The 26,343-nt window shown below is 49.9% G+C and overlaps 1 protein-coding gene across 1 annotated transcript in view; it reads left to right on the plus strand.

The window, feature by feature from the left end:
* The first annotated feature begins 3,537 nt into the window (after positions 1–3,537).
* LOC8052088 (P protein) overlaps positions 3,538–26,343 on the plus strand; it is a 34,213-nt gene continuing 11,407 nt past the window's right edge. The window contains exons 1-9 of the mRNA XM_040215419.3: positions 3,538–3,672; positions 4,115–4,186; positions 5,028–5,150; positions 6,614–6,738; positions 7,548–7,686; positions 8,876–9,008; positions 17,146–17,305; positions 22,500–22,648; positions 24,056–24,183. Of these exons, the coding sequence (XP_040071353.2) occupies positions 3,574–3,672; positions 4,115–4,186; positions 5,028–5,150; positions 6,614–6,738; positions 7,548–7,686; positions 8,876–9,008; positions 17,146–17,305; positions 22,500–22,648; positions 24,056–24,183 (1,128 nt within the window). The 5' untranslated portion in view covers positions 3,538–3,573. The remainder of the gene's footprint in view (positions 3,673–4,114; positions 4,187–5,027; positions 5,151–6,613; positions 6,739–7,547; positions 7,687–8,875; positions 9,009–17,145; positions 17,306–22,499; positions 22,649–24,055; positions 24,184–26,343) is intronic.

Raw genomic sequence — 26,343 nt, forward strand, 5'->3', positions numbered from 1 at the left:
GCGTTCTAGCGCGTTCGACGAGTGAACTGGGGATAAAGGAAGCTAGATTTGCGTTCACCCACTAATCATGCTAAATAGGGCTCGCCATTCTCATATCTCCGCTCGCTCTTCCTGCTCCTCTCTCTGTTTCTGCCTGCATAAAACAGGCAGCTTTCACGATGTGCGCAATGTTTTAGATAGTCGTGCAGGATGGTTTACCCCAATGAATACTATTGATATTAGAGCGCAGCTCTTAGGAGCCCGTTTCCGGGTTGAGCGGCGTGGGCAAAACCGCGCGTTGCATTATGGCACGTTTCCCATAAGGACGTCACCCGTGACGTCACGAGGGTAAAGTTTTCCGCTAAATTTTGCGGGGAAATTGTTTTGCTAAATTTGGCGGAAAATGTTTTTGCTAAGTTTGTCGGGAAAATTTTCCCCGCTAAATTTCCGCGTAAATTTTTACGTGAGGTCACGTGACGTCACACGTGGAATTGACGTGTGACGTCACACGTCATTTTGGCGGAAACATTTTCCCGCTAAATTTAGCGAATATTTCCCCGCTAAATTTTTCTGGGAAATTTTCGCCAAATTTACCCCTAACTTTAGCGAAACGTTTCTGCTAGATGGGAGGGGAGCAGGAAAGGAGGATGGGTGGGTACGGACAACACCTCCTAGACTAGAAAGGCCTCAGCGCTCTTCCCGCATGGGCGAGAGAAGAGGCCATCGGTGCCGCGGAAGAGAAGGCAACGCGCGGTGGTTTACCCTCAATGCAACGAGTTTCTTCATATCCTTAAACGCCAACTGTGCACACCATTTGGGTTAGGAACAGATTTTCTTAAACTAGCGAATTATTGTTGCATTAAATCATTGATGTAAAATGTAAGAACAGGGTAGGTGTGTATCGGGGTCTCGAGCTAGATAGAGTTTACTTTGAAGCACGTAACTGTAAATGATGTAATTATCCCCCCAAGATAAATTATTTATAAATAATACTTGCCAAAAATTACATGATAGAGAGTGATTAAAATGGCATTACACATCACAATGCTAACAAGGTTGATGTAGTAAACACAAGTATAATAAATGAATTTGTGCCTAAAACAAAGTGGTTTATTTAAAAGCAAAAACTAGTGGTCTGGTGTTCCTTTTGGCGTAGAGTTGTTATTTCGGCAAGGAATTTATACAAAGATTTTAATTTATTCTGAAGTATGCTTTACCTCTTTTTGCAGCTAGAATTACCTGAAATCTTGTCATAAACCTCCTAGATTTATCTTCTAATAAAAGTTTTTGAGCTTACACCACAGCGTTAACAGGATAAAACTACAGGGTCGTTAATCTCATGCCTGCAACAAAGTACTAAGATTTATGATAAGCCAGTAATGTAGTCATGACAACTGGGTAGTAGATAGAATGGTGTTCAAAATTTATTGTCTTTGTTTGTTTTATACGAGTCGCGTCACATCAACTTATCTGTGTATAGCAGCTATCCGTTCGACGAAGACTAAACATTTCTACAAAATATAGTACAAAACAGAGTGATCATTAATGGCATCTGGTTTAAGTAAGTCTGGGCAACATTGCAACCTTAGAAATCAATCTTCTTCGTGAATGCAAGCAGCTCAGAGAGCTTTTTGTCAAGAGCTACTCGCATCTACACTACAAATCAAGTTGAAATTGTGCTATATCTCACCTATGAATGCTGCGAATGAAATCCTGTGTATCCATAAGGAACGTTCCTCACACATCAAGTACGCGGCGTGTAGACTTGGTGTTGACGTACAAACGGAACAGTTCAAGGACGGCACAAATGTTTTGATTTAAATGTACTACATATCCCGGCACGTGAACAGGCGTGTGAACATCTTGCCGCAGGTCACCGTCTTGAGGAAACTTGAACACATGCACTTTTTCGGTATTTTTGTAGTTGCCGCGACATCCCGTAGCACAACATTTGTTCGGCATGTCGATCCGCCGAACAATCACTCGCGCGCGTACGTTTTAAAACAAGACAGGGCAGGCGGGGGTGGCGTCGGGTGGAAAAAAACAAAGCAACAAGCCCAACAGTTGCGACGGCTCCTCCGATTTGAACAGCCACGCATGCGCAGTCAGCGGGTTGGCGGCGCTCCGCACGCCACCACCGCCACCGTTGCTAGGCAACCACTGGGCGCACGAAATTCGCCGACGGGAGCGTCGCCGGACACCGCCGCCCGCCGCAAAGGCCATGGCCTCGACTGTCCGCCATCTTTGCTTTCCGACTCGCAAGCGCTGAGGCCTTCCTAGTCTAGGAGGTGTTGGTACGGAGGGGTAGGAGGGGCATACCCCCCTCCGTAGCCTCCTCTCCTCCTTCTCAAGAGCTGCGCTCCAATTCAGCATTACAGAGAATTGTAAACGTCATTAATTATTGTCCTAGTGACAATGTTTTTTTTGTTTTTTTTTATATATACTTATATACTGTATATACTTAAAGCGACGCGAAAGTATCCAATGAATGTGATACATGCCTATGTAGTTTATCACGCTTGCGCTTTGTCTGAGCAAGCTGCATTAAAATGCCCGAGGCACAGTAGACAGGTGATTTGATACCTTCTTTTGTTTGTGAATATACAATGTCACGTCTGCGTACCGAATACAGTTCTTGACTCGTTAGTCCTACGCTGGCAGTGGTGAAGCTTGGCAACAATTCGGAACCTGTCCACGTCAGCATAAAGGGGCCGTTCCTCTCCAGACCACTCGCCAACATCACCAACGTGTTCACGAGAGTCACCCTTGTCGGCTTATCTAACGAGACGTCGGGAGACCTGGTCATCCTCAAGGAACTCTTCCGGGCTCCCACCGCACCCGCTGACGCAGCGAAGGCGCTCACTGATACCGTGGTCCAGGAGGTCATCAATCTGCACGAATTCAGGTATTCATTGACCTGCTTGGATTCCTTCTTTACCGGATTCTATGGCACGCAGGCCGGATAAAGCAGTAACTGGCCTTGCCACAAAAGCCATGGCGATCGAATTTAACCCTGAGCAATAATTCTTCAAGACCACAACCCTAGGTTGTCGGGGCCCTCTCAGAATACCCGCTGTTAATATATTTACCAGCTCCAAAGCGATACTATGTTGACATATTGCATTCCCAGATGCTTTCTACATTCTAGAATGGGACATTCGCTCTTATCTTCACGGTCGGCCTTCCCAAAGACCTGTTTTCTTATTGCCGAGTAACCAAAACTCAGGCGACAGTAGGCGCTTTTACCTGCGCTAAGACCAGCCCCTCTCGGTAGACTAAGGAAGTGATATAAGATATTTCAGGTATCCTAGCGTGTTCAAGCTTGGCTTTGGACTCCAGAAACGTCTTCATTGAACGGCGTCAAACCTGGGAATGAATCAATGTTATTTAATTATTTTTGCCTTGCACCTAAGAACCCGATGTTCAAACGTATATGCCTTCTACACCCATTCGCCAATGGCTGCCCACTTGAAACGGGTCCTCCGACTGAGGTAACGCCTTCTCCTGTTTAACCAGCATCTTTTTTTTTTCTACAGGGACAGGAGATGTCGTCTCCTAATCGAAGTGGAGGGTCCACCGGGCTCCAACTACTCGATGCAGGTGCAGGTAACCCCGAAGCAGGAGGAGTTTGGAATCAGCATCCCGCTGGCCTTCGTCGTCTTGGGCGTGCTTTACATCCTCATTGGATTTGAGGTGAGATTGATTTCCCTTGTGCGCGGCGTTTATAACCGGCAACGTTGCATGTGTGCTGCGTTAGGTTTTAATTCCGCTGCGCAATTCAGCACTACATCACCTTCTGCAATGCCCACGTAATTGGCGTGCTCCGAGTATGCGGAACAGATACACACTGGCACTTTGGAGATTCCATAAGTGGCTATGATAATTATACAAATTTTATGCATCATCCCAACATCTGAAGTCACCTCGTCGCCTAGAGACGCGAGAGGGATGAAAACTGGAAGCGATAGTAGAGCTATACAACAACAAAATCAATATTCTAACTCAACGCTGGCATACATATTTGAGCTGTCGGCTAGCCCTATTCGAGCCTTGTTTTCGCCACGTGGTTCAATGAACTTTTTTGTCGTTTGGTCAAGACGGCTAACCGGAACGTTCTGGCTCTTTTTGTCCCAAGCTCGTTCACCGGACCCTGGCAGCTCTGATCGGAGCAACGCTGGCGGTGGCGTTCCTGTCCATCGTTGGCGAGGCAAGTCAGCACCCCTTCTTGGTGTGCTCGGTCTCCGCTCCGCGTTTTTCTTCCTGCTGTATTTGCGCTTGGCTTTGATGCGTTTACCCAGAAACGGCGGTAAAATATAACGGAAAGCGTTTAAGCGATTTCGACAAAAAAAAATAGCAGGAAGAATTTCTCTTGCTTTTTGGCGCGGCGACAGGTAGGATAAGAAAACAATCCGGCGGTTCGAAACCTAATCAGCAAAGGAATCCCGAGTCTACATATTTATGTCATTATTTTCAATTTTTTTTTATTTTATTCTGACAAATTTTCTCAGGCAGATTGGGAAGGCAAGGACAATAGGAAACATATTTTATGGGCATTTATTAAGAACCGTGATATTCTCTCAGTGATAGAATAGTAAAATTTAAATGTTTTGCTATTAAAGAAGAATTTAGCTTTACTTTTTTTTCTAAATTCCCGATTCATTAAGTGGTGGTCAAAAAACTAAAGGCGCGATGCGCAACGAGGTCATACGTCACTTTTGTTTTTAGCAAAAGGCACATTTTATATCAGTCGTACTGAACAATAAATCTCGCTCATCAGGGAAGAATACAAATACAAGAACTACGCACAGATAGTTTTAACAAGCACTTCTGAATACAGCAAAACAACTTTAGAAGAATGCCTTACGCCAGGAAACATAGATATCAACATGCACACAAGAAATAAAAATCGGAAAGCAATGTCGATTTCCAGCAAAAACTCCTATTTCGAGCTACGTCTACGTGGATGAATGAATCTTATACCAGAGTGTTTCGGCGACACCGTGCCTAGGGTTTCTTGGTGACATCACGAACATGTGCTTCCCCCACAGCGTCCGAGCTTGGAGCGGGTAGTTTCCTGGCTCGACGTGGAGACGCTCTGCCTTCTCTTCGGCATGATGGTCCTGGTGGGAATCCTCTGCGAGACCGGATTCTTCGACTACGCGGCAGTCTTGGTAACGCACGTCTGGCGGAGAGAACAACGTTCTTTGTTATGAGTAATGCAGCGGCGACATTGATGACGCTAGGAACCCGTGTTGTAAGCGTTACTAAGAAAAAGAAACGAAATACCTACGTACATTCTCATTACTTGCATACAAAATGTGCCCATTACCGACCTACATTACCTCTAAATAAAAGCAAAGTGTCACCGATAAAAAGTAGCGGTTATTTCTGCGTTACACGTGGATGGTGTCTATCTATCTATCTACCCTGCCTGCCGTTGTGTGTGACACCGTTTTTTCGACACAGGTGCAACGATAGTGGGAGTTTAGTTTTTCTAAAATAGGAATGTTTGCGCGAAGAAACGGGACTACATTTTGAAGGTACGTGGAAGTAGAGCAGGAATTAACATGACGTGGTGCCTAGAAACACGAAAACAAAAAAAACTGAGTCATGTTTTAAGTTTCGGGAAGATGTAGCCAATAAAGTAACTACGTCACTTGCTACTCGTAATAAGTACCTAACGCAAGTACGTCGTTCACTATGTTTTGAAAAAGTAACGAGCACGTTACTACTTTACCGAAACAAGTACCGCGTAAACTGGTAACTGACTCGCAACGCGCATTACCGCCAACATTGCTAAGACCTCACCCGCTGCCATATTTCGTCTCCCCCTGATGCACTACAGCCGAAACAGCGGTACTTCAGGACCACTCACCAGTCGCTTAAGAACCACACGACTTATTGCTCAGATATGCGCATCAGTGTGTCGCTTTGGTGCGCCTATCGGAGACACTTGCCACGTGATTTCTGAATTGCTCGACTTTGGACATGGCGGTGTGTAGCTCTGGCTGTACTCTACCCCAGGATGAGCCAAGGTATAAGCTCATATGCCTTCCGTGTTTGCGAAAGCCTATCCAGCAGAGTTCAGTCTGGCCGATTTCTACTGCCAAAGTGTGGTTTTGTATGGTTTATATTTATATCTCCTCTTCCCAGTACGAAGCAGTCGACTGGTATACGCCAGAAATCGGGGTAGCCGCTTGCATTCGATGATCCAAGCGGGCACAGGCTCGTCCCAGTACAGCGAAACCCCCCGCCCTTAGGAAGCGCCCCTGACCAATACCACGTTAAAAAACAAGACGCGTTTTTTTCTTCTTAATGGATGGATGGATAGATAGATGTTAATGGCTATACCCTTAGTAACGGGCGGTAGCTTGCGCCACCTAGCCTAAGTATAAAAAGACCGCCCGCACTAGTGAATATACACAGCGCCTCATAACGCGCGGGATCTGAGGTGACGTCAAGGCTGCCGCGGATACTCTCGTGGAGCTCCAGCGTGTTTGCCAATTGGGGCTAAGTCAGGCTTCCACTAACAATAACGTAACGCGCAGATTTTTGTCTTTTAGGGACTATATTGGCTCGATCCCGACACTGGGTATATTCACTGCGCAGAATAAATGACGCGCTTGCTCCGCAGGCGTACCGACTGTCCCGAGGCCGTGTGTGGCCCATGATCAGCATGCTGTGCCTCTTCGCGGCAGTGATCTCCGCGTTTCTGGACAACGTCACCACCATCCTTCTCATGACGCCAGTCACTATCAAGTAAGCGTGTCAGCAGCCAGCCAAGCTTTAAAATAGAGCTGCGGTGTGGTGGCTCTAATCTCCTAACTCAAAAATCGACAGAAAAGGTCCGCCATCGGGTTTCATAGCCGGAGAATCAGTTGCAAGGCCGCCAACCGGTTACCGTTTCATTGATTCCGCTAATCAATCCACCAACTATGCCATATTTCGCTTACGCCGTAATAACTACTAGAAGTGCAGAAGGCTAAAGCAGGGGCAGCTTGACGGTAGGCGTTCTGGAATAATCCTTATGATTCTGATTACTTTCCTCCGAATTTAACGTTACGTGCTGAACTAATATTTTGCCCTTAAAAGCCGTAGTTTACTTCAGAAAATAGTGAAGGTGTAAAACCCACTTCCTTCACTTCGGAGTCCCAGGCGTGCTGGAGGGATGTGGATACTTGCAAATTAACAAGATAAGGGAAAACGTTTCCTTTTTTTGCTTTCACTAACATTTGCCAATAAAAACACCAACTAATCAGATACAACATACACTCGACAGTCCGAGTACTCATAATGCGTATCATGGACGTTGTTAATTTATCCAACACTAGCCGTCTTGCAAAATAATTACCCGGTTTCACGTTGAGTGAGACGTAGTTGGCAAAACGGTGTTCGCTGTTTGATGGGTCTGGCCCATTCACTGACTGCCAACGGCCAGTGAACGTGCCAGTGAACCTGCCCTTCGTCAAGGCCAAAGGCCTTGATGAGGGTCAGACAGCGAGCACCCAGAATAACGTTCCTGCGTCCCCATGCGAGACTGACTACCCAGCGGCGTCGGTGGTACGCAGGCTGTGCGAGGTGATGGGTCTGGACCCTAAGCAAGTGCTCATCATTCTGGTGCTCTACTCCAACATCGGGGGCGCCGCCACGCCCGTTGGAGATCCGCCCAACGTCATCATAATCTCGAACCACAGGGTCAAGGCACTGGTAAGCGGCTTCCCCAACTCTTGTCTCCTGAATGCAGCTCACTTTGTGCGATAAATACCACGCCACAGTGTATGAATGGGTGGCGAATTGAGCCATCTAGCCAGTTTTTTCTTAACACGCCTAATACAGATATATTAGGCTTTATGTAGAACCACTTGCTAAAACGTACGGTCCGTATGACGGAAGCCCCTCTCACAACTGAATGCCCGCACGTTCACCACCGCCATAAAACTAAAGACAATTGGTGTCGCGTAAAAACATACGGTGGTCTCGTCGTGTTTATGGTGTCTCCACAACGGAAGATGATGTAGCTTCCACTGAATTAAGAGTACACCTACGCAAGTCAATCATGAAGCTGACAAAGTGGTTATGGCGCCTCCTTCTTAGGAACAGCAAACAAGAGTTGGGTGTGCCTGCAGTAGTAAGACAGTGTAAGACAGTCTGGCTCTTGTGTTTATGCCTGATAGAAACTCCTTTGGGCCCGCACAGTGGTGTCACACTGTCATGGTTGTGAATGTGAAGAGTTCAGTCTATCACTGACATGTGGCCACTTAGCCGGAACGGCTGAATACAATGACAGGACAGGGGCCATCTTACCAAGAGCGCAATCGATCGATTTTCCGACGTTTTGGTGGAGAAAAAATAAAGGATGAGCACAGAAAAAATCCGAACATGGCTGTCGTAGCACTAAATGCTATGGTAGAAACAGAACCCCGGAGCATGCAAGCCGCAACTTTGTGGGAGCCTGACTAAAGTCAAAGTACATAGCTCTCAAGCACGGTGACCTTTTGGATGAGGCAGTTTCAGGTGGCAGTGCTGCATTTGCTTCGGCAAGGCCGACATAGCTTTTAAGTGAGAAATAAATAAAGCTTTATTTCATTCTTTCGATAAAAATAAGTTTCCTTTGGTGAAAATCTGCTTAACACCACCACATACGTCACCTCAAGAAAACTGCATTGTATATTGTGGCTGACACTGGTATGTCTAATGTTGGTCATTTGAAGGGCACAGACATTTTATTCAACCAAATCTTCTGTAGCGCTCTGGAAGCGCTAACGTCGCAAGGACGCTCGTAAGCCGGCCAAATAGGAATGACTGACAATCACCCCATGATTTGCTTAAGCTGATATGGAAGTCGATGACTGGCGGAAGTCGACACCGTTTCCAATGATACCTCGTGTCTTTACAGGGTATCAACTTCACAGGCTTCACGCTCCACATGCTGCCCGGCATCATCCTCTGCGCCATGGGAGCCTTCGCCTTCCTGCGCTTTTACTTCCGGGATCCGAGAACGCTCCGCCTTAACACCACCGAAGCCGTGGGTGAGCAGAACCATAGCCTCCTCTATACGGAGAAAGCCTGGCGCGTCGCGTGAAAAGACGGCCGCCGTAAATGGGAAAGGAGGGGCGGAGAAACGGGAGCGGAGAGAACCTTATCCGCTAGCGCCACAAAAGAGCGAGCGGCCAAACGCAGAAACAATTTTTTTTCTCTCTCTCTTTTCTTGTCGCTATCGTGGAGAGGAGAAACTCAACGTCCACCCTTTCCCGTTTCTCCCTGCGCCCTTTCGAATCGCCGCGCCCGTTTCTCCCGGAGTACGAAAACAACGGTGACGAAAACACAAAAACAAGCGTGGTTCGGGGAGCGGCCGCTCATGACCCATGCGCTCGCTGTCAAGGTGTGCCCTTTCTGCTCTGCGCTACCATATTGGTCACCGTTCGGCGCGCTCCTCCTCTCCTTTTTCCTGCGGCCGCGCGCTCTATGGCTCCGTCGTCGATGTGCCAGGCTTTCTCCGTATAGAGGAGGCTATGGCAGAACCCAACTCTCCACACTGTAACGCGGAGGAACAAAACAAAAGACTAGCAGGAACAAGTCTTTGTCGGTCTATGCGCCAATCGCGGATGCGTTAATAATAGTAATTGTGATGTGTACGTGTAGGAAGCCGGAAGTAAGTCAACCTCAATGCGCGTCTTGAGTCTCAACTATACCAAAGTTTGCCAGTCCCAGGATCTTCAACGGGCGTCACGCAGTCGTGATACCAGACCCCACATTGCTACGATGCTCATCCGGAGAAGATGTGTCTGTGTTACGATGAAGTGCAGAGAAACGACATGGTACAAGGGACAAAGCGCAGGTCCTTGTATCACGCATGTGAAGGCAGTGGGAGGTTCTCTTGAGACGATGTTGTATGCGTCATCCCTATGTTCCGATCCCCACCTCTTGGATGGTGCGCTAGAAGGCACGTACTCGTCGGTCCAGTCAGACGTTTGTCTTTTACCCCTTGATCACGCTCCCGCCCATACCCACGCGCAGACAGCGGAGTCGGGTAATGAAAGGGAGGCGTTTTACGCGTGTTTCCCACCGCGTTGCCAGTTTAGGGGTGAACGAAGTAAAGTGCCGCAGAGCGAAGAACGACACTTGCATCCCCCAGAAGAAATAGGCAAAACTGAATCCAGACAAGACTTGAGGCGGTTTGATTTTGGTGTTTTTTTTTTGGCGTGCTTGAAGCATAATTTAGGGATTTAGTAATGATGTGCAAATAAAATAGTTGCAATTACCTACTTCAGAAGTGGCAACAGCTGCAGAAAAAGCAATTCCTAAACATCAAATATAAGCTTTATAAAGTCGTGAAATTTGATACTTAAGTAACGCACCTTACTATACGGATATTAGTTTCATACATATGTACTAGAATTAAATAATCTTGCCCAAAGGTTCGTCTTTGTTTAAGAGAATTTCTTCAGCGTTTTACGCGCATCGTGTTTTGTGCCTTTCTGAAATGGCGTCGTCAGTGAATTTCGCTTAAAGGAGCTGTGCAACGATTTTAACGTTGAAAGAATTCGAATCTTCTACTTCTAAAATTGCTTATCTTGTCACAAAGGAAAGAAAACACATCTCCTTCCTTCCAAATGTTTCGATTCTGCCGCGTAATCACGAGGCGAAAATGAGAATATTTCCCGGCCTGCAGCCGCGAGTGGCGACCATGAGAACCACGCGGCATGACGTCAATGGGCGATTTGTAAAAAAGATAGGAAGTTGTGCAAATACCTGCTCGATAAAAGATAATTCTTCTATAAATCTTGTCGTTCCAACATAAATATAAATGTGTAGCGGCAGCTATCGGCAGCGAACCAGCGCTTGAACGGCGCCAAGCTCACGGGACAGGCACGAGCTAAGGACACGAGGTGCCTGGACCACGAGGTGCATGGAATGTGGGATTCGGCGAAGGGCCCCTCCATGAGCTAGTGGAAAAGGACAATGTAAAATATTGTAAATAAATATGTAGAGTGTGATTTACGGAGCTACATACTTATTTATTATTTATATTACGTCCAGTGGCTGCGACTACTTAGTAGTCGCAGCCGCTGGACGTAGTTTTCTGCTGTTTCCTGTGTAATGTTCGCTGAGAAAGAAAAAAATTCACCAGGCAAGCGGAGTGACGTGCCGTAAACGAGTTCAGCTGCACTGCAATTAATGTCCGATTTGAAGGCTGTTCTGATTCTCAACAAGACAAGCGGAAGAGACTCTGTCCAAGCCGAGCAGTTGGTTTGTGCTTTGATGGAGGCTTTCAACTGACGATGAAAACGCTCTACCATGCCGTTGGAGATTGGATGGTAGGACGTCGTATGAATGTGTTAGACTCCAAGGAAGTGGGAGAGAGTTCGAAATAAAGTCGCTTCGAACTGACGTCCTTTGTCCGTTGTAATTGTCTGTGGGACACCAAAGCGACTAATCCACATTTCAATCAGTGTGCGCGCTACGGTTGTTGCGGTGATGTTTTTCATTGGTGCCACTTCGGGTCACCGCGTGGAGCGATCGACGCACGTCAGAAGATAACGGTTTTCTTGTGATGGAGGAAGTGGTCCCACGATATCAACATGAATGTGGGCAAAGCGATTTTCCGGTGTGCTAAAAGTTCCCAAGGGCGCCTTGGTGTGCCGGTGAACTTTCGAGCGTTGGCACTGGACGATAGTTTTGGCCCAGGACTTCACGCCAACGTTGATACGAGGCCATATAAACCGCGAAACTATCAGTTTCTGGGTTGCTCGTATCCTGGGGTGGGACAAGGATTGCAGGCAGTCAAAAACTGCTCGTCGCAATTCTGCTGGTACGAAGGGGCGGGGACGACCTGTCGAAACTTTGCATGCAACTGTGTCGTCACAGTCGGGCATGCGTATGTCTTCAAAGACTAATGCCGTTGACGTTGTCCGTAGGCGTTGTAGTTCGAGGTCGCCTCTTTGTGCCCCCGCCAGCTGTTCGTAAGGAACTGCAGGTCGTTCCGTGGAGCAGAAATTGACCCCAACTCTGGGGAGTGCGTCAGGTGCGGCGTTATCCGTGCCCTTAATGAAGCCGATGTCGGTGGTGAATTCCGAAATATATGCCAGCTGCCGTATTTCACGCGGAGTGTGTGCCGTGATGTTGGTGGCTAGCGCGTAGGTCAACGGCTTATGGTCTGTCAAGACAAAGAAGCTTCGACCTTCCACGCAGTGGCGAAAGTCCTTGATGGCAAGGTATATTGCCAGCAGCTCACGTCCAAAGGTGCTGTATCGCCGTTCTGTCGGAGTCAGCTACTTCGAAGAGAAGGAAAGTGGTTGCCACTTGTTTCCGTCTTGTTGTAAAACCGCTCCAACAGCTCCATCCGAGGCGTCGACCATGATGGAGAGAGGTGCGTCTCTCTTGGGGTGGCTGAGAAGGGTGACGTTGGCAATGATATTTTTCACTCTCTCAAAAGCTTGGTTGGCGGTTAGCGTCCAATAGAGTGGCGCTGCCATTACTCTGGTGGCCGGCGGTAGGTCGTAGAGGGGCTCGCCAACTTGGGCGCACCGGGGTATAAACCGTCGATAGAAATTCACGAGTCCGAGAAATTGCCAAAGTTTCCTCGCCGTCGGGGGTTGTGGAAAGCTTCGGATGACTTCGACTTTCGCGGGTAATGGCTGCATTCGACGGCTAGCAACGTGATGGCCTAGAAATTTAAGTTCGTTGACGCCGAATTCACGCTTGGTCGGATTGACGACAAGTCCGTATTCTTGGAAGCGCGAGAAGAGTTGTCGTAGATGTTCGGCGTGCTCTTCCGGATTGTTGCTGAATACAAGGAGATCGTCGATATACGCGAAGGTGAATGACAAACCTCGGAGGACTGTGTCGACGAACCGTTGAAAGGTTTGCGCAGCGTTGCGGAGTCCAAAGGGCATTCGCAAGAACTCGTACAATCCAAACGGTGTGATGACAGCCGTCTTGGGGATGTCTGCCGGTTCTATTGGGATCTGGTAGAATGCCTTCACGAGGTCCACCTTGTTGAAAACCTTCGCGCCCTGTGAAATGCCACCGAAGTCCTGAATATGAGGGATGGGGTAATGGTCGGGCAGAGTACACTTGTTTAATGACCGGTAGTCCCCACAGGGGCGCCAGTCCCCGGTTTTCTTCGGGGCCATGTGAAGTGCCGAAGACCAGGGACTTGAAGATGGCCTGATAAAACCAAGTTCATGCATGTGTTGGAATTCGTTCTTGGCTGTCTTGAGGCAGTCGGGAGCGTGTCGACGTTGTCTGGCAAAAACCGGGGCCCCTTTCGTCACGATGTGATTGGTCACGGTGTATCGGATGGCTTGGTCGGGAGCAGGTGGGCGAAACACGGCAGGAAATTCATCGGCGATAGTTTGCCAAGGAGAACTCATTTCTGTTCATGGAAGAGCAAGTCTAAGAGGAGGGGACTTCGACACGATAACTTGGACGCTTAATTGCGTCTCGGTGTCAAGGAGTTGATTTCTCCTCAGGTCCATGGTCAGTGCGAATCGCCGCAGAAAGTCTGGTCCTATGATCGCCTGCCGAACATCCGCGATGATAAAAATCCAACGGAATATCCGGCGGAGTCCGATGTCCAACATCGGGGACCTTTCGCCGTACTCTTATATCGGAGATCCGTTGACAGCCTGGAGCGGTGGGGACTCTTGGCGGCAACGGCGGTCCTCCAGCGTAGGAGGTACCACGCTTACCTCAGCCCCAGTATCCACCAGGAAGCGGACCTTTGTGTTGCGTTCCGTGACGTAGAAAAGCCGGCCTGAAGTTCGGCTTTCGACGCTGGCGGCCTTCAGCGGGTGCCCATGTTGTTTCCCGAGTAGTTACACGGTGGGCGGCATGCTCTGGCTTGGGATCCGTATCTCTGGTGGTACGAGCATACTCTTGGAAGGGAAACCCAGCTCTTGATTCACTGCGGCGCCGGGCAGTGTTAGCTCGTTGATTGACGATCAAGGATCGGGAAGGTCGTGATTGGAGGTTACGAATCTCATGACTGAGCTCGCTCATCCTGGCCTCTATGTGATCGTTGAAGCTGAGGACTCGAGCGAGCTGGGATCCCATGTCGGTCACAGTAGTGCGCGGCGTTGAGGATGTCTCTTCACGCACCGCTGAGATGGCAGGGGAGCCTACGTCCATGATTTTGTCGGCCATACGAGCAAGCGTGGAGATTGAGTCGGTGGCAGATGTACTCAAAATCTTCCGGACTTGGCTTGGTAGGCGTTGGAGAAAAAGCTCTTTAAATATGGATGTGTCCAACGTCGTGGCTTTGTCTCCAAGGAGGTGCTTCATGCGTCACAATAATTCTGTAAGTTTGCGGTCTCCCAGCTTCTCCGCAGTCAACAGCTGCTGGAGACGCCGTTGCTCAGACTCTGTGGAGCGACGAATCAGCTCTTTCCGTAGAGTCTCGTAGGGCTGATCTGTGGGCGGAGAACGCAGAATGTCGCGAACCACGGATGCGGTGGACTGCGGGAGGGCCGCGACGACGTAGTCAAATTTAGTCAAAGATGAGGTGATCCTGCTCTTCTGGCGATTCCGCGGTCAGGAACCACAGCTCGGAATCGAACGACCAGAATTCTGGGAACTTGATGTTGAGAGTCGTCGCCCCTAGTGTCGCCGGAGCTCCGGCAGAGGCGCCATCGTCTCCGAGGCTCATGACGGGGGCACAAAGCTGGACTCGCCCAAAGAACCAGGGCTCCAGGGCAGCGTAGCTGGGCGTGGTCGGGGGTTGCTCGGTCCGAGGTCACCAGTATGTAGAAGTGGAGACTCGGTAAATCACACTCTACATGTTTATTTACAATATTTTACACTGTCCTTTTCGACTAGCTCAACGAGGGGCCCCTCGGCGAATTCCAGATTCCGTGCACCTCGTGGTCCAGGCACCTCGTGTCCTTCGCTCGTGCCTGTCCCGTGAGCTTTGCGCCGTTCAAGCGCTGGTTCGCTGCCGATAGCTGCCGCTACAAATGCATCAAAAAACAGATATCATCGACAAAACTTTTATTGTGTTGAGTTTTAGTGGCGCCATCTATCCGAGGTCAAAAAAAACGTCAGCTCTATATAGTATCTGCTACCGCGACCAGTCGCCACAAGCGAAGGGGGACGGGGGCGGAGCCGGACGAGGATGGCCGGACCCGGACGTTGGCACTTTTCTCCTTTTGCCATGTTGATCGCGCTGCGCGATAGCACGTGGTCACGTGGTAGCGAGCCGGTGAGTTCTCGCAGCTCGCTTCATAAACCATTCCATTTAGCGCTCTCTGGGCGGCACCATTTTGTTCGACCGCAGCGCCCTCTCCACACATCCGGGAAGTTCAGGGGGTTCGGCGGGGTAAAACGAGAGAGGGGGCACGCGCCCGACTTCGCTAGCAGACGCCAAACCGGGAGGTTGCCGTTCTCCATCTTTGGGCTGTATCGGCGGGCTCTACCGAACATCGAACTCTCGCTCGTGGCTGCCGTTGTGAAGTGGTTGGCGTTCTTAGAATAGTTGTGACTACTCCAAAGTCAGCCTATAGCTCTCCGTTGTTCTATTTTGCTAAATGATCAACTAGCATATCTTTTTTCCGTTACTTAAATAGCAGTTGAGTCAGCCGGCAGTACTATCCTCAACTACTGCTTGTATTCCGGCAGGAGAGCACGTTTTATTTATAATTTCAGACTTCCACTCATGGTCGCTAAAGGCCTACACCAGTACGAACTTTTGTATAGTAAAAAAAAGTACAGCAACCGGATTTTTTTTTTCGCCAAAGAGACCGGCCAATCTGACACAGTTTTCCCTATTTTTGTTTTTTATTTGCACGCAGGTAACAGCGCAATTGAACCCTGTGAGTCTTTTTGTCTAGCATAGTATTACACGATAACTGGCATACCAAAATCTGCGCATCTGCGATTGAAAGTTCCAAAATGACGCGATTTTAAACAGAGTTTGCATGCCAGCCGGGCGCTAGCTGCAGCTCACTGGGCGGAGCGGTCGACATACAGGGTGAGAGGGGGAGTGCATTTTTTTCTCTTTTACCCTCTCCGCTATGACCCTAATGGAACGGTCTATAGGCAGTGACAGGTCAAGAACGAAGTGGAAGCTCCTCCCACCCCTTTCCACTTCAGCGGAGTGAACGGTACAGAGAAGGTCGCCTTTTCTCCAGCGTTCACTCCGCTGAAGTGGAAAGGGGTGGGAGGAGGTTGCACTTCGTTCTTGACCTGTCACCGACTATACAGAAAGCGCTTCACCGGAAACCCCGCGCGTCCCGCATTCACCTCACAGCACAATTGACTCGGAAGATGGTGATTGAGTTGAGGTGCCTAAAAACCTCAATCTTTGTCAATTTTTAAAATAAAAACTAGGATATGCAGGCAATAGCAGTTTCTTGTTTTTTTTGTGTTTTTTTTTTTACTTCAGGAAGGTCGAGACACCAACTTCCAAATTATTGAAGCAAAGCATCGAAATCGTTGCACCGCTCCCTTAATAAGCTAAGGGGAGCTTTCCCGCAGAGGTTACCTGTATGCGGCAAAGCCAATTTCAGGTTTGTGGGTTCAAGGCAGAGTAGATTTGAAGTTCATGAACGGCTATTCGAAGTTCTGTTAATTTGCACAAAGGAGCACTGTTTATTCCCGTAACCCTATAGTTAAGATTAGTCAAACGACAATAAAACTATCTTTTACTGTGAATATCATCTTAATAGTTTTCGTTTCGCACGTCTTTGTTTACCACTCGAGTCCTCGTTTCAGTGAATCCGTCACGGACTTCTGATTACTTTATACCATGAGAGTCAAAAACTTCCCTCCCCTGGGCTTCTGTAGAAGTGAAGCGTGTTGTCCTCTATCCTTCTTTTTTTAGAACTGCATGTGTTTCTAGCATGTTTTATCAAATAAGCCAAGTTTGAGACCTCGTCCATTTGTTTTTGTCGTTATACCGAAATCTATGTTAAATTTCAGATCCCAAGTTTTCAGCTTTTGTTATTTTCCGGCTGCAAAAGTTTAACTCTCTTAAAGTAAGAAAGTTTACAAAAAAAACTGAATACAGTTACTTGCATCGAATTTGTCGAGATGAAGGTGCATCCTGTTTATCGCCCGAATCTTAATATTTCACCTACTGCGGAGGTTGCAATAAGGCGTCGCTGTTTATACACTTTATCGAAGAACTGTGCCTGAATGCCCGAGGGCGCTGTTTGCGACTTGCAGAGATCGAGCACGAGATCGACGTGTGGCGAAAGGCGGTACACTCACTGGCCGAGTACTCGAGAGACGAGAGCCACGTCAAAGACATCCTCTCCAAGAAGGTCCGCAAGCTGGTACGGCAGCAGAGCAAGAAGTCGCACTACGTCAGGTGGGAAACCTGCCAGTTGAATCCATGGATGAAAAAAAAATGCGGCTGAACACTTAATAGGGCGGCGTCTTGCGCCACCTAGCCATTAATTTTAACTTTCCAAACATTGTGGTTAAAAGCGCCATCTTGCGATCGGCTGGCTGATCATCCGTTTCTCGTCACAAGTGGTACTGTTTTATAGTGTTAATCTTGTTGCTGTCCTTTTCATTTGTTTTATTTAACCCAACTGCAAACGGTTCCTTTGATGCAACAGTTCTTAGATAACATGTGCTTCATCTCAGGTGGAAGCCAATTGTTTCTTGCACAAATCTCCAAGGCCGTAGTTCTTGTAGATTTATACCCTACCGTAGTCCACTGCGAGGCATAGACTGGCCACAAGGTCTGAGTAAGCGTTCTTCTGGGACTAGTGTTCATTGACTAAAACCGAGTATACGCTGCACACTAACGCAGCACTCGTGTCCAGATGGCCTCCGAAGGTGACGTAGAAACTCCAGCTCTACGGCCTTGTTATTTATACTCTGCTTTAACTTAAGTTCGAGCACTATATCGATGTTAAGAGCCAGAGGGGCAATCAGACCTCTCGGAAAGCGCTAGATCACTGCATTTTTCTCTTTTAAGCTCGCCAAATAATCCAATAAAGCGCAAAAATTGCGTCGTGATGTCGCTATTGATGTTATTGTTTTTATATGAAAACAGGTCAGGTGGTTTGAAGTATAAATCCGCACTATTTCAACAATTTTGAGGTAGTGATTTCTCGTTAAAACACACTTGTGCTATAGTCGGTGACAGGTCAAGAAAGAAGTGGAGGCTCCTCCCAGCTCTTTGCACTTGAGCAGAGCGATAACTGGAGAGGAGGTTGCTTCCTCTCCACCGTTCGCTCTGCTAAAGTGGAAAGAGGTGGAAGGAGCTTCCACTTCGTTCTTGACCTGTCACCGACTATACACACTGTGTGGTTTGATTAGCAGAACAATTCGATATATGTTGTGAAATCTTGCTTTAAGCATGAGCAGAAACCGAAATTAAAACTTTGGCTTCGTCGGGCAACATTGGCCTCGGGCCGTCAAAAAACATGGCTAACACGTGGTACAACCGGTCACCTGATCCTCTACGCGACGGCGGGCGGGATCGGGGCGGGTCACCGTGGGGGCGAGCGTGTGCAAGGCGCAGGTGACGTCTGCACCGCAGTCTTCACCGTGTTTCGGTGTCTACAATATCCGGCGACATCTGTGCAACTGCGGGATCAGTCTGCGCACGCAGTGTGAACGAAACACCAAGAGGCAAAAATCACAAACGGCGAGACGACGACGGCGGTTCCGACGCGGCACACGGCGGTAACGGCGAGACGGTCCGACGGCTCTCAAGGCTGAGAGACGCGTTACGCCACTCACGTGGACACCTCTGAGCGCCGAGAGGGGACGCTGCTGGCGTCACCTCTTACGCTTCTCCGGAGAAGTAAAAACAAAACAAACAAAGCAAAGCAATGTTGATGTTTAGCTCAATGTTGGCTACGCCAACAACGTAGTCTTGACCGCGCTTCTCATTGCACCTCAATTTGCCCGCTAGAGTCAGCCAATTTCAGCAATTTCGCGCATTCAAAAGTTTGCCGGACCTTTTAAGAAATATTTAGACAGACCTAGGTCGTCTAAACTGCATTTCTTTTGTGTTTAAAAAAATGAAGCGAAGTTTCCTTTAAGTGTCACAGTTAAAACCAGAGACGACTGAAATAAGGGGACCGGAGCAGAACACGTCTCAAACCGCTTTGAGACGTGTTGTTTTTTTGTTCCCTTGTCTCCGTCGTCTCCGGTTCTAACTATGTGATAACGCGTTCTTAGTCGTTGCTTTTTTGTTTATTAATTGCAGAGGTCGGCATTTTAGGTCGCCCTCCCTCACCCTCACAGCCACACTCACCTAAGCCCCTCACTCACCCTCACCGTCACAGCTACACTAACCTTCAGCCCCTCACTCACCCTCCCCCTCACAGTCACACTCACCTTCAGCCCTTCACTCACCCTCACTGAACCTCACGGCCCTCACGCACTCATCGGCCTCACGGCCCTCACGGCCCTCACCGCCCTCACTCACTCATGGCCCTCACTCACTCATGGCCCTCACTCACTCATGGCCCTCACTCACTCATGGCCCTCACTCACTCATGGCCCTCACGCCACTCACCGCCCTCACGCCACTCACCGCCCTCACGCCACTCACCGCCCTCGCGCCACTCACCGCCCTCGCGCCACTCACCGCCCTCGCGCCACTCACCGCCCTCGCGCCACTCACCGCCCTCGCGCCACTCACCGCCCTCGCGCCACTCACCGCCCTCGCGCCACTCACCGCCCTCGCGCCACTCACCGCCCTCGCGCCACTCGCGCCACTCGCGCCACTCGCGCCACTCGCGGCCCTCGCGCCACTCGCGGCCCTCGCGCCACTCGCGGCCCTCGCGCCACTCGCGGCCCTCGCGCCACTCGCGGCCCTCGCGCCACTCGCGGCCCTCGCGCCACTCGCGGCCCTCGCGCCACTCGCGGCCCTCGCGCCACTCGCGGCCCTCGCGCCACTCGCGGCCCTCGCGCCACTCGCGGCCCTCGCGCCACTCGCGGCCCTCGCGCCACTCGCGGCCCTCGCGCCACTCGCGGCCCTCGCGCCACTCGCGGCCCTCGCGCCACTCGCGGCCCTCGCGCCACTCGCGGCCCTCGCGCCACTCGCGGCCCTCGCGGCCCTCGCGCCACTCGCGGCCCTCGCGCCACTCGCGGCCCTCGCGCCACTCGCGGCCCTCGCGCCACTCGCGGCCCTCGCGCCACTCGCGGCCCTCGCGGCCCTCGCGGCCCTCGCGGCCCTCGCGTCACTCGCGGCCCTCGCGTCACTCGCGGCCCTCGCGTCACTCGCGGCCCTCGCGTCACTCGCGGCCCTCGCGTCACTCGCGGCCCTCGCGGCCCTCGCGTCACTCGCGGCCCTCGCGTCACTCGCGGCCCTCGCGTCACTCGCGGCCCTCGCGGCCCTCGCGGCCCTCGCGTCACTCGCGGCCCTCGCGTCACTCGCGGCCCTCGCGTCACTCGCGGCCCTCGCGGCCCTCGCGTCACTCGCCGCCCTCGCGGCCCTCGCGTCACTCGCCGCCCTCGCGGCCCTCGCGTCACTCGCCGCCCTCGCGGCCCTCGCGTCACTCGCCGCCCTCGCGTCACTCGCGTCACTCGCCGCCCTCGCGGCCCTCGCGGCCCTCGCGGCCCTCACGGCCCTCACACCCCTCACGCCCCCTCACGCCCCTGACGCACTGATCGCTCTCACGCCACTGAGGACAGCTTCAAATGGGGCAATTTCGCCTAGAAACTTTATGTCGCAACACCAGCAACACGGGCCGCCCGCGATCACAAGCAGCAACCAATTGCTGCAATTTGCCATCGTCATCATAAAATTTTATTTTTCTTGCACTATTTAGACACAATTAATTACACGTTACAAACGTGTTTGTATGCATTTAAATCTCGTTAAGAATACTAATGCACCTTTCTGAAACAGTTTATTTCCAAAAAACGACCGATTTCAAACCAGAACCAAGTCTTTCGGTGTCATCATCACCGGCAGAGGTATTACATGAAACTTTTGCATCCATGATTGGATGCAGCCGCTTCAAACGTATTCGAATTGCTCCGAGTCGCTTGCTTATTTCGAGCCGGACCCGATCTCAGCAATTGATGTCGATCTAGGGAAAGCTAGAGAACAATCCGCCATTAACACCAAAATTGCTGAGAAAGATGCTCGATCTGAAGGGGGCCTCACGCACTCACCGCCTTCACGCACTCACGCACTCACCGCCCTCACGCACTCACCGCCCTCACGGACTCACCACCCTCACGGACTCACCGCTCTCACCGCCCTCACGCACTCACCGCCCTCACGCACTCACCGCCCTCACGCACTCACCACCCTCACGCACTCACCACCCTCACGCACTCACCACCCTCACGCACTCATTACCCTCACGCAGTCACAGCCCTCACGCAGTCACAGCCCTCACGCAGTCACAGCCCTCACGCAGTCACAGCCCTCACGCACTCACAGCCCTCACGCACTCACAGCCCTCACGCACTCACAGCCCTCACGCACTCACAGCCCTCACGCACTCACAGCCCTCACGCACTCACAGCCCTCACGCACTCACAGCCCTCACGCACTCACAGCCCTCACGCACTCACAGCCCTCACGCACTCACAGCCCTCACGCACTCACAGCCCTCACGCACTCACAGCCCTCACGCACTCACAGCCCTCACGCACTCACAGCCCTCACGCACTCACAGCCCTGACGCACTCGCAGCCCTGACGCACTCACAGCCCTCACGCACTCACAGCCCTCACGCACTCACTGCCCTCACGCACTCACTGCCCTCACGCACTCACTGCCCTCACGCACTCACTGCCCTCACGCACTCACTGCCCTCACGCACTCACTGCCCTCACGCACTCACTGCCCTCACGCACTCACTGCCCTCACGCACTCACTGCCCTCACGCACTCACTGCCCTCACGCACTCACTGCCCTCACGCACTCACTGCCCTGACGCACTCACTGCCCTGACGCACTCACTGCCCTCACGCACTCACTGCCCTCACGCACTCACTGCCCTCACGCACTCATTGCCCTCGCACACCTCATGCACACACGGCCCTCAAGGCCCTCACGCCTCTCATGCCACTCACTGCCCTCACGCACTCACGCACTCACCGCCCTCACACCCCTCACGCGTTCACCGCCCTCACACCGGTCACGCACTCAAGGCCCTCACGCCACTCACCGCCCTCACGCCCCTCACGCACTCATGGCCCTCATACCCCTTACCGCCCTCACCGCCCTCATACCCCTTACCGCCCTCACCGCCCTCATACCCCTTACCGCCCTCACCGCCCTCACGGCCCTCACGGCTCTCACTCACCCTCACTCACCCTCACACTCATGAATTTTCATGGTTAAGAAACTCACTCACCCTCACCTCACCTGTGAAGATGAGGGTGAGTGAGGGCCCTAGTGAGTGAGGTTTGCCGAGGTATGATTAATTGCAACTAACTTTTTGGCCCCGCTCGGACTTAAGATGAAACGCAGTAAAGGAGCTGTTGCTTAGCGCGCCCTCCCTTTTTTTTTGGTAGAGTTGTCCACACACATCCAAAAGGAGGTTCTGGCTACGGTAATATGTCGGAGGATGCCACGATTGTTCCCGCAGGTCGATGGACTTCCGCGAGAACCTGCGCACTCTGAGCGACAAGTACAAGATCCGCAAATGGTCGCTGCTCATCAAGTCCGGCCTGGTGCTGCTCGTGGTCATATTGCTCTTCTTCATGCAGAGCATTCCCAACGTGCACCTAAGCCTGGGTGGGTGCACGCAGAGCCAATAAATAAACTAGGCTTCGAGTGTGCCGAAATTTTGCTGCTCATTGCAAAGCAGGTGCTATTGGCGAATGTTGATATTATAAAACTCGTTTCCTCGGCATTATTTACGGTAGCAGAAACACCGGTCGATATTGTGCTGCTCTGTCGCGGACTGGTCGAACATTTCTGGAGGGCATAAAAGTTTCCTGTGGTTTAAGATAAAATTCTGGAAACAATGGTTTCAAGAACAAGGGCGGAAGTGTCGCTGCACCGAAGCGTATACTTTCGACCATGTAGACGCTCGCTGGAAGCTCACGTGCTTCAGCCATTTTGAGTCATTACTGGCTCATTGAATTCCAGGGCACCCCACCCTGACACGTCATGTATGCATGTCGAGATTTGAGGCACTTATTACCTTTGTCTTGTATTTTTCGTGCTCTAATTAAAAGCGAGATGCGCGCTAAAGAGCACAGGTTAGCAGTCGCGTTGCACTGACGAAATGTTTTTTGTTTGTTTTTTTGTGGCGGAGAAAGACGACATTTTGAAGTGGACCGTCTGAAGGTTCGTTTGACTCGAGCTTTTTTTTTCCTCAAAGTTTCAGTCCTTTGATCGCAACAGCGTCTGAGCAAGCGGCACCTGCTTCGCAACTATCATAACGGCGGTTGCTTAACAGGCGGTGTGGTAATATGCTCCGACTTTTTTGGTTCAACCGTTTGCAACCCTATAAAAGTAAAAGATCCCGGCCCAGATAGCGCTTTGCTTGACAATCCTAGGGCCTATGTCGGGCCTAATGCGGAGCGCAAAGTCGTCTGCTTCTTGCACAGGGGTTTGCGATAACGTCAGAACGCTGAGCTTTTATTGGCCGATTGAAAAAAAAAATAGTGGGTAGACCTCAAGGCATCTAGCATTGAGGTCTACCCCCTATCCTTCCAACCAAAGCCAATCAGAACTCGACGTTGTTCTGACGTCACTGCAACCCCCGCGCGAGAAGCAGACGACTTGCTCTCCTCGTACGGGTTTGATCCAAGTCCTTAGTTCGCGCCATAATTTTTTTTTTGTTTTTTTTTTGCGTTTCTAAGGGGTTTTTTTTCTTTTTTTTTGCTCGCCACAAAATTTCCAAAGAACCAGACACGAGTCAGACTTGTGTATAAAGCAAGCGATCAAAAGTATAAAGCCTAAATATTTGACTGGTTGGGTGGTTCAGGCCTAAATATGCCAGATGAGCGCCAACTACCAGATATACTTTGGCGATCGTAGAGGAAGTAGGTTCAAGATACGCACACTCGAACCCAGGAAGATCAACTTTGGCTCCATCCAGACATTTTCGAGTTTTTTCACTGGCCTACATTCTGAGACAACAACCAAATTTGGCCCGAACGACTGTGCTCCCTGTGGATTGGCCCGGTGCAGGGTGGATCGCCATCCTAGGCGCCGTGACGCTGATGATCCTGGCCGACCTGTCTGAGCTGGAGGGGGTCATTGCTCGGGTGGAATGGACCACGCTCATCTTCTTCGGCGCCCTCTTCGTGGTCATGGAGGTGAGTCTGGTTGAATAAAAGGTAAAAAAGCACAAACAAACGGGGACAATGAAGGAAAACGGACGACAGGACAGGCGCTTCACTCTCAACACTCCCGTGCTTCTTTGTTGTCCCCGTTTGTTCGCGCTTTTTAACCTTTTTTTATTCAGTATAAACCAACTAGCCCAAACCAGAGCTTTGATGAGTTTTGTTGCCCCGTGGGCTGCAGCGCATGAGCACAAGCTGTAGGCCCGTGCAAATGCGTGCGTACATTCGCACGGGCCTGCAGCTTGAGCTCAAAGTCAAAATCTTTCTCATTTTCGGATATAGCCAAAAATGAGAAAGAATTAGACTTTTCGATTTCGGTCGTCTTTTGAGTATAGTCACAGATTACGCTTATTCGGACCTGCATGTTAATGTTCTGTTTATACGGGATGTTCGCGTAACTTCCTGCCTCCATGACAGGAGGAGAGCGATACTTCCGGTTTTCCAATAGCTACCTTTTGTTTGAATGTCTGCGCGACGACTTAGTTACCTAGCGAGCAATTGCGTTATTACAGCGCTCTAGAAATGCCCAAGTTTCATGCTTTTAAAGGCAGACGACCATTTTGCACTTTCCACTCCACACTGTCCACCCTTGCCTGTTTCTTTCTCCCCCGTGATGAGGAAGATCTTCTGCCTTGCAGAATTTCGAGCCTGATCGTCGGCCTGTTGTCGATGCGCACCGGCCCGAATAAACTGTCACAAGTGAAGTTCTTTCGTATGGCCAAAAATTTTCGACAGGCGCTTCTAGTTCGCATATCTGTCCCCACGTGGCATATTCCCCTTCAACTTTTATGCCGTGCGCAAATTCCTGCTAAATCGGAGTGTTAGCCGAGTGAAAATAGTCGGTAGCTTCCCATATAAAAAAAAGGTGAGATAAGGAGTGTCTTGCTGTTGTAACATATTGATAACCTTATCATTCTCCCTTACCATTTCATGGCGATACTGCGATAAAAGGAAGAACATCGGAACTTCAAAACAATTTCGCACAAGTCACCGCGAGCATTTTTGTAGTTTGTATAGTTGACTTGGAGTGAGATGTAGTTAGGGCACCCTCAGAGATAACTGAGTTCAACGAGTGCGTGAGTTTAAAGATGCCGTTTGTAACTATGTTCTCTGCTCGAAGTAACAAGTTTGTTTGATGATTCTTTTTTTTTCCGCCTGCCTAATTTACTATGTGTTGTATTATAGATGTTCTGTCCACTCCCCTCTGTAATGCCTTCGGGCCCTGAGGGAGTAAATAAATAAAATAGAATAAAATAAAGGCATAAGAGCAGTGCCTGGCATCTGGTCGATTAACCTACCAATTAATCAATTAATGCTGTAATTGCGATTAGTTGTTTTTACCAGTTAATCAGTAACATTTTGTCGAATCATAAAAAAGTAAAAATTAAACACTTTCATCATGCAGACTTGGACGGGTACATCTGTACGAAGGGCACATGTTAGGTGAAAGTTGAACCTAAAGTAAATTGAAGGAGCGAGATTTGTAACTCTGGACAATTACAAAATGTTGCACTTGTCGCGGCCACTTCAACGCCATGTTAGCTCAGCACAGAATATTGTGAACAATCAAAATAGTTCACTCTTGCAGGGAAATATCAACGAATTCCTTTAACCCACCAAACTAAAGTAAAAATATGCAAAACGCTTTTCAACTGTTTTCAACTACACATCAAGGTTGATTCATAATCGAAATTGCATACTGCCCCATTGATCACATATTCAGTAAAAGAAAAAAAAAGCATAAAAAATAATTTTGAGCTTTTAATAACATTACGCAGAAAAATGCACGAGACTGAATAATGGATGAATTAATCGATTAAAGGGTGCCGATTAATTGTATTACAATTTTTATTCGACGCCCAGCCCCGCATAAAACGTATGCTGTCATTAGCGCTTATTCTGTAGATGCATAAGCCGACAATCCATCTAAGGATGGATGGTCGGCTTATGCATATCAGGCACTGTATTTTTTATGCGTTCATTTACGTCCGCTTTCCGCCTGGTGTAATATTGTAATAATGAAGGGATCAGGTCCGAGCGGGATTCGAACCCCATTCTTCTGTTTACCAGCCGCCTGTGTTGCCGACTTTTCTAATTTGCTTTGATTGCATAAAAGGAACGTGTGTGCAAAGC

This window comes from Ixodes scapularis, unplaced genomic scaffold (assembly GCF_016920785.2).
Source record: "Ixodes scapularis isolate PalLabHiFi unplaced genomic scaffold, ASM1692078v2 PGA_scaffold8__174_contigs__length_109621045, whole genome shotgun sequence".
In the NCBI taxonomy this organism is placed as follows: Eukaryota; Metazoa; Arthropoda; class Arachnida; order Ixodida; family Ixodidae; genus Ixodes; species Ixodes scapularis.